This window comes from Microtus pennsylvanicus, chromosome 2 (genome assembly GCF_037038515.1).
Source record: "Microtus pennsylvanicus isolate mMicPen1 chromosome 2, mMicPen1.hap1, whole genome shotgun sequence".
Lineage (NCBI taxonomy): Eukaryota > Metazoa > Chordata > Mammalia > Rodentia > Cricetidae > Microtus > Microtus pennsylvanicus.
The window spans coordinates 64457401-64465489 of NC_134580.1; the positions used below are offsets into that span (position 1 = coordinate 64457401).

The 8089-nt window shown below is 51.7% G+C and overlaps 1 protein-coding gene across 2 annotated transcripts; it reads right to left on the reverse strand.

The window, feature by feature from the left end:
- Positions 1-478: 478 nt before the first annotated feature.
- On the reverse strand, positions 479-7467 carry Osr2 (odd-skipped related transciption factor 2). 2 transcript variants are annotated; one of them, XM_075961212.1, is made up of 4 exons: positions 7083-7467; positions 2755-3519; positions 1746-1845; positions 479-961 (listed from the first exon to the last, which is right to left on the reverse strand). In XM_075961212.1, the coding sequence occupies exons 2-4, from the start codon at positions 3408-3410 to the stop codon at positions 887-889; spliced, it is 831 nt and encodes a 276-aa protein (XP_075817327.1). In that variant the 5' UTR covers positions 3411-3519; positions 7083-7467; the 3' UTR covers positions 479-886. The 2 variants fall into 2 exon arrangements, with proteins under 2 accessions (XP_075817327.1, XP_075817326.1); XM_075961211.1 differs by having other exon boundaries at positions 479-1043.
- Positions 7468-8089: the final 622 nt, after the last annotated feature.

An 8089-nucleotide genomic window follows, 5' to 3' on the forward strand; every position in this document is an offset into this window, starting at 1 on the left:
ACAGTGTTCAAAGTCTAATAGTAGGAGCAGTTGCCCACCATAAACTTCGACTACAGGTCAAGAACTTCCAGAACACGAAGCTCCCCTCTCTCCTCTAGTTGTATGCCTCTTGCCATCAGGGCCTTCCAAGGGTATAACACGAACAGCGTGTTATCAACAATGGTTACTATAGTATACTTACCTGAAGGAATAGACTTAATAAACACAGAGACTAGAATAAACAAGAAGACTAAGACCCCAAGGTTATTCAATTTTATATATTTGAAAGAAAGAGACCAGGCACGATCCCATTCCAAAATGCCACAGTACTAAAAGGGAAATGCTCAAATTTTATTAAAAGAACTGGAAGTCCCGTTTTTAAAACTCAGGAATAAAGAGCGCCCTTCCCATTGAATTTTCAGGGGTTGCCCGCTCTTCTAGAGCCCCCCCCCCCCGCCCGGGAAAACAGACGTTGACTAGCAGCATGCAGACACATCTCAGCATTGAAACAAGAAAAGTTTTATTTTGAAAATACAGTTTTTAAAGATAAATTTGGTTTCCATTTTCCATGTCTAGATGCATCCAACAAGATACAAAAACAAACAAAAACAGGACGAAGACCCACGACATTATGTACAGAGCTCCAAAATGAGCCGTGAATATCTACAAGGATCTAGTATATGCTGGTTGCAAAGGGGGGTGACTTTCTAGAGAGTTCTCAGTCCTCCGGAAGAACAGTTAAGGCGTAGGAGCTGCAGGTGCGGCTACAGCTGGGGAAGAGCTGGGGTCAGTAGGGGGTGGGGGTGGGTCCTCGGGTGGGAGGCAAGGAGAAGGGTCTGGGGGAGGGAGCCGCGGCCGCACAGGACGGATCCTGGGCTTCGCTAGAAGTTCTGCCGCGGGGTGTGAGTCAGGCTGTGCCGCCGCAGATCACAGTTTCGCCTGAACACTTTGCCGCACCGCTCGCAGCTGTAGGGCTTGATGTCTGTATGGGTGAGAAGGTGAGTTTTCAGATTACTTCTCTGATTAAAGGTTCTTCCACATGTGGGGCATTTGTGTGGAGATTCCTGTTCAGATGTGAAGCAAGGCAAAGGATTAATCCTTCACACCACCACGGGCACCCTCCTCAACAGTTTCTGTCTCCTCAGCACCAAGCTTTAACATAACAAGCACGCGACAACAAAAGAGGGGACCTGCAGGGACAGATCTGGGCTCCTAATCCGCCAATCGGGAAACACACACGTGCAGGCGCCCGCGGAGGCCCGATTGAACTGATAAGACCACCTCGGTGGGCCACGTATTTCATCGCTACGTCAAGGGCAGGAAAGGGGGGTGCACCTAATCCGCTCCTAAGGAACTGCATTCTCCCGGGAATGAAGCTCCTGTTTGCTAGAAAATTAAACTATTCCTCAACGTCCTGAAAGCTACAAATTACGAGGCCCCTGGGAAAGAGAGCATATGGGATTTCACCATGGCTCCATTGTCAAAATTACCTTTATTTCCTCCCAAACACGGAAGTTTTAAACGCATAGCAGATGGGATGAAAAAAAAAGTATAAAAACTAACATTAGGATTTATTTTAAATCAGCTGGCCTGTTCGTTAAGAAAAATTCTTTGTTATGTAATATTAATTTTATATTTTAAAAAACAAGTGTTGTTTCCCCACTAGAAAGCTAATCTAAAAAGAGCTTTAAGAAACAGACCCTGCTTTTTGTAAAGTCTTAATGATAAAAACGAACCATTCTTTTAGAGGAAGGAAATGAACTTACCTGCATATGTAAAGTTTTGTGAACCGCGAGAGTTCTAGACTGGCAAAATCCTTTCCCACACTCCTGACATTTGAAGGGCTTTTCTTTGGAATGGATATACCTGAAAATCAACACAAGGTTTCATTGAAAGGATCATCCCTGTGGCTTAGGATTTGCTTTCCACAATTATTCCAACGAAATTTTGAAAGGGCACAGGAAGCAGAATGTCTATTATTTATGTTGTTTTTAGACTTTCTGTGAAATTCTGTTTATAGTTAACCTCAACTAACAGATTCTTGGAAACATTCACGGGCGGTCTGGCTTTATCTACACTTGACCGCCCTCTCTGGCGGATTTCTGGGGTTCGTTCGGAAAGCGGCTCCAAGAGCCGTTCTAGGCCTCCAGGCTTTACCCTGGGATTTAACCTGGCCAAATCAAGACGAAAGGCGAGGATGGGTGGGTGCGGGGAGGGGGGGCGCCGATTTTGCGAATCACTACACAGCCTCGAGGACCGATACGAAGTCCCACCTTAGAAGAAGACACAAATAAACATCGGCGAAACCTCCACACCCCTACCATGGGAATTGTTTTAACCCGCTGTCCTTTACTAATCCAGGAGGGCTGCAGCTGTTGCTAAAGACGGGGACCTCAAGACCCCCTCAAAGAATAAGAAACTCTGTGGACCGCTCTAGGGTACTCGGGGTGGTGGTGGTGGGGACTCAATAGATTCTCCAAAATCTGCACCCTTCCACCCGCCCATCCATCTGGGAAGAAATCCGGGGTCCCGAGGCCTTTTCACCCCTCACTCAGTACCGAGGCAGACTCAGAGGAAATAGAATTACAGGCTCCTAGGCCAAGAACAAGCTACCAGATTTTTCCTGCTCTAGGACCTCGGAAGAATTTGCGGCTGCAGGGTGAGGGGGTGGGGGTCACTGAAGCCGGCTTTGGGAGAGATTTGGATTTTAGTGACATTTATGTCTATCAGGACATTTCCTGGGCAAATTCACCTTCCTGTAGTTCCCGGTCTCACCTGTGATCCCGTAGGTGATCTTGCCTCCGAAATGCCTTGTGGCAGATGTCACACGTGTACGGCCTCTCGTCCGTGTGGGTCCTCTCGTGAATGAGCAAATTGTAGGATTTGGTAAAGTGTCTGCCACAAAACTTGCAGATAAACTCCTTTTTCGTTTTGGAGGGCAATCTCCCTCGGGAGGGTTTTCTGTCCGGAGTCAGTTTACTGAGGCCGGAGATGGGGCTGCCCAGCCCGGGGCTCAGCTTGCTCAGGTCTCCCATTTTAGGGGGATCTTCTTGTGTGGCGGCCACCGCCAAGTTGGCAAAGTCAAAACGGGGCCGGTCTTTGTGTAGGGCCGGGAGGACATGGGCAATGGCTCCCTGCTTGGGGTGGAACAGGTGAGTGGCGAAGGGCAGAGCGGGGAAGGGGAAGCGAGCGTCCACGAGGCCCTGCGCAGCGGCCATCTCCGTGATGGTGGAGCGCGTGATCTCGTGCATGTTGGGGTACCCCAGCGTCCAGTGGTTCATGTGCATAGTCTGCACAGCGCTGAGCCCGTACAGGCCCTGAAGGTGATCCACCGCGGCAGGGAAGGTGTTCACTGCCTGCAGGAAGGAGTAATTGGTGAGCTGCAGCGATGGGTGAAGTGGAATGGGTGCTGGCAGGGCCTTGCTCCCCATCTTCCCAACGGCTCCGGAGGGGTGCAGGAAGCCTCCCCCTTCTTCCAGGTCTCAGAGGCCGGCGGGCGTAAGAGAAAGGTAAAAGAAGCAGCAGCACGCAGAGGGACCCCTAAAAGTGTCCAGGGGAGAGAGGGAGACACCATGATTATTATCCAGTCCTTGGGCGACCGCGCGGGTCTTGTCTTCTAAGTTCCCTTCTCCTAAGTCTCCAGGACCTCGAGACATCGAGACACCAGAGGCCTGGCAGCAAGTTGGCGAACGGGTGGTAGGAAGATCGGATTTCGGGAGAGGGGACACCGCCAGGGCAAAGGCGGACGGAGGACTTGGGCGCTGTCACTGCCTGGACCCCAGTCACCCTCATCCTCTTAGGACAGGAAATCAGGAGGGCTGAGAGATCAAGGCCCAAAGGCCGGAGAGTCAGCTGCTGTCGCTCGGAGAAGCGTGCCAGCTCCCTGGGACACTGTAGGTCGTGGCTCCGATCAGGCCCAAGAGGCCTGGTTCGATCCACCTGCGTGGATTCTTCCCGCGCTGTGCCCCACTCAGGTAGCCTCTCCCGCGCTTACCCGGGGCATTTCGTCCTACCCGGCCCTAGCAGGACTCGGCCTCGCCCCGCGCTGACCTCGCTGGCTTTCTTTTTCCTTCCTCTGCCTTAGTCCCATTTATCAGCAGTGACGGCCCACAGGAAAGAAAAGTGACACCTGGGGGGGGGGGGGTTCGGCCTGGACTCACCCCTTCTCCTCCTCAGGGGCTGCCTCGCCTCCCACCCCTTACCAAGATCCCTTCCAGATGGTTCAGACTCCAGCCGGTTGGAGTAAGGATACAGAACGTTTCTGAGGCCCGAACCTCTTTTCCCAGACTGAGCGCCAGACTCTCAGAAGAAGGGGGCTGCTTCCTGATCTGGCACCCTCAGGAGGCGGGGGCGGGGGTAGGGGGAGCGCTCTGGAGGAGGCCAAGGAAGAGCAGCAGGGGATCCTTGCCTTCGGAGAGTCCTGGGGTGTGTGTGGCCTGCTGGCGTCCACCCTGGGCAGCCCAGGTCTCCTGGAATACCTCACCTGCGTTCACAGCGGACCCACAGGGTCCCACAGCCAACTCTCTTTGTAAGAGCAGGTTTTGCCTGCACAGCCGAGGGTGGCCTCCCAGGGGCAGGGTTTGGAGCAAGCAAGGAAGGAAGCCCGCCAAATGCTAACCCCCAACACCCGAGGTTTGGGACTGGGCAGGAGGGTGAAGGGGCCCGCCCAGCTCTCCCTGCCCTCCGACTTTTCCTCCCGAGAGCGGTTAGGAAGTGGCACTTGGGGCAGTATCTGCCAGCAGTTCAGGGGCTGCGCTAATGACAGAGCGCTCTGGCAAGGCTGAAACTAGCTGCTTCAGTGGGCCCCCACCTTCCCCGGCTGTTTGGAACAGTCTGGAGACAGGAGATTTATTAATGAACTGCTTCTGCCTGGTGGTATGCGGTCTGGGAGTTCAGGCTGGGAGTTAATGAGAGGTGTGTAACAGTCAGAGGGTCTCAGTCAGACCATTCAACCGAAACTGTAAACTCCCATTAGTGATAGACTTTCCCACCGCACAAATCAGTGTTCACTTCTGTTCAGCCGCAACCCTCACACCCTCTCCTACGTGTGTGGGGTGCGGGCGGGGGAGGAAGATTCTGCTAACATCACTGATTATTTTCTCTTCAATTAAAAATAATAAATTTCATCTTTATTTTCTTCTCCGTGGGTAATGAGAATTTTCCCCCCTAGTGTTGAAAAGCAGCCTCTCGCCTGAATAGAGAGGAAACCGAAATTATTAGTTGGGTGTTTTCCCAGACTAGATTTCTTAGAAATAAATACAAGAGGCAATGCATGATTCTCAGCATGCAGCTGAGCAGGGCCAGGTTGACAGAATGACTATTAACATTAATGATTTTTTAAAAATTCTAACTGCACTAAGTGAACTCTGCCATAAAGGTCACACTCTTAATTCTGTCTGCAGAGACTTGAGTGCACTCTCCTCTTCCCAATAACTTAAAATGCAGAAACAAGACTTTTATCTTTTCTGTTGGTCCCAAATTGCCACTTCATATTACACAAGGTAGCTTTAATTTGCAAAGAAAGAGCAAAGCCAGTAGGCCCTCAGAAACCCTTTTACAAACAGGTCTCCCCTAAACACCTACCAAACGCCGCTACCATAAGTAGCTATTGAGTTTCGTTCCCATATTCCTGTTTAGTCGCTACCAATGTATGTCAAACCATCGCTTAAGTGAACGCAGAGATCTAAGGTACTTTCGTTTTGTTGGGGTTAAGTGCACACTCGATTTCAGGCACTAAATGCGGGGCCTCTGCCGCTGTCATTCCTCCACCAGCCTGGCTCCCACCACTGGCTACTTTTAATTTTGCAAGGAGAGAACCTTAAACCAAAAGTCACAAATGGTTTAACGGAGATGAAGCTACATTTCTTCCATCCGTTTTCAATGGAATTCCCGGGCAGGTTGGATATTTCATAACATTTAGTTTCACTGGCTGTCAGCAAGGGAGAGTTGAACGTACTGATTTCAGTTTGGTGAAGCTTTCAAAACACCGGACAACACAGGATCTCTGGTAATTTGTCAAAGACTTTTCAACATTTGGTAACAGTTGTGTTACATTGAATTATCTAAAAATAATACAGTTCAGGGTCATCTGCTAAACCCCGTGTGTTGATTTGAGTGAAATGACGGACGGGTGAATACGCTCGCTGAATTTCAGCTCAAATTCAACAGGGTTGTATATAAATCAGAGAGCCCTAGTAGAAAGAGATCCAAATCATGATGGGAAGGGGGAAGGACTTGATCAGGTGGGGGGGGCAGCCACGAAGTTCCTGCCCTTTCCCTGAGCCTCTGCCCTCCCAAGGAGTTAATTAAATTAAGAAGCCTTCCGCATAATCTGGGTTTGTCTCCGCTCCCTCTCTCCCCGTGTCATTTTCCTATTCTGTTCAAGGCTGCAGTTTGTGGAGTCAGCTGCAGTTCGCGGTCTGCACCCAGTTTCGCTTCGGGAGCAGTCAGCGCTCTTTTGTTCTCTGTTCACAGGTGGGCAGACCGATTCTGCGCTACTGCGCTACACCTCGTCCTCCCTTCTTCCTACAACCGCGGCTCCTTTCCCGGCTATTTCCACAACCCAAGCGTCCTAGCCCCTGGGAAGCTTTCCTGCTGCCCTCTCGGCAAAGGCGGGAGTGGAGCGAAATGCAAGAGGCCAGCACACGCTTGGGGGGAAAAATCACCTACGACCGGACCCGTGTGAACTGTGCCTCTGCAGTCGCTGGCTTGACCGCACCGCGTGTCCCAGCCCTTCTGTGCTGTGAGCCGGGGCTGTGGTAGGACGCATGGGTCCGGGCTTTCTAGAGCAGGGGAAAAACGCCTCGGTTGATGGGGTTTGACTCCAAAATACGACGTTCGTTCTTTTTATAAATCTTGCCGAAGGCGTAAATCTACCAAAACCAAACTATGCTGCAGCACACAAAAGTTCGACTGGGTGTGTTTAGTCGAGAGTCGCGTGCGGGGGACCGAAGGAAGCCAGAACACGAGGCCCCGGACTGGGGTTCACCGGAGTGCTTTTCATTCTCTGAACTCGTGGCACTCCAGACAGAACCAGGGCGCCCTTGAACCCCCACATCCCTTCCTTCCTAGGACAACCACAGCTGGGTCCCGGAGACACTCACCGCCAGCGCGGAGGTCTGCCTGGCTGCAGCTCGCTTCAGACTAGGTCCAGGCAGCAGGGCGCACAACTTAGAAAGGTCATGAAGTCCAAGTTGGGCGAACTTCTTTTTCGGCGCGCGGTCCCGGGAACTGAGATCATGATCTGGGGGAGCGAAAGCGAGAGCGAATCGTGGTCTTCGTCAGTCCGTGGGAGCGGAATGTGTAAAGAGCGAGCGTGCTCTGGATGAGTGCTCAACGCTCGCCCAGACCGCGGTGCCTGGGCCACTTTCTCGCCGCTGACTGCGGGCAAAGTCGGAACCCGCAGTCCTGCAGGGCCATCACCCTCCGGCGGCGAGTGCGCGAAGCTCCTTCCCAGCCCGCGTCCCGCCCCAGGCTGCCCCAGGCCCGGAGTCCAAGGCTTTAGTAGCGGCCCCGCCTCCCCTCCCAGCGGGCGTCCTGCAGCGGTGCGGGCCGCAGCATCCAGGCTCCGCCTCCACGCCCGGCGCCGGCTAATGGTCCACTCTGTTTACTTGTGTTTGGATAGCAACTGAGTCTTAAAGGCGCAGGTTTGCTTGAGGTTTCCCGGTTAACCCAGACTCAGAGCCCAAGGTGACTCAATTCAAATCTCACACACAAAGACAACGCCCGTCCTCTCTCTTAGGACGACACTTTTCCTCCCTCTGCCTCACTCTGTGGGAAGCTCAACTTCTGGATCTATGCTTTTCGGAGTCCTTAGAGAAGTCCAAAGGGCATTTTGCATTTTGTACTTTTACTTCGTTAGCTGGCTGGCTTCATTTCCACGTCTTAACACGTTTATATGACCATCTGTTTCAAAGGGCCAAAACAACCACTTTTACATTTTGTTTTCTAGCGTGTACCTCCCCTCCCCCAGTGTAAAATAGTTCCGTCCATACTTTTGGTCAATTATGGCTATAGTGTAGTCTGTTTTCTGTTTTCCTCTGCTGTTTTCAAAACGAAGTTTGTTTATGGAAGTGACAATTGACTAATTTCATAATTAGTGCCAAGACAT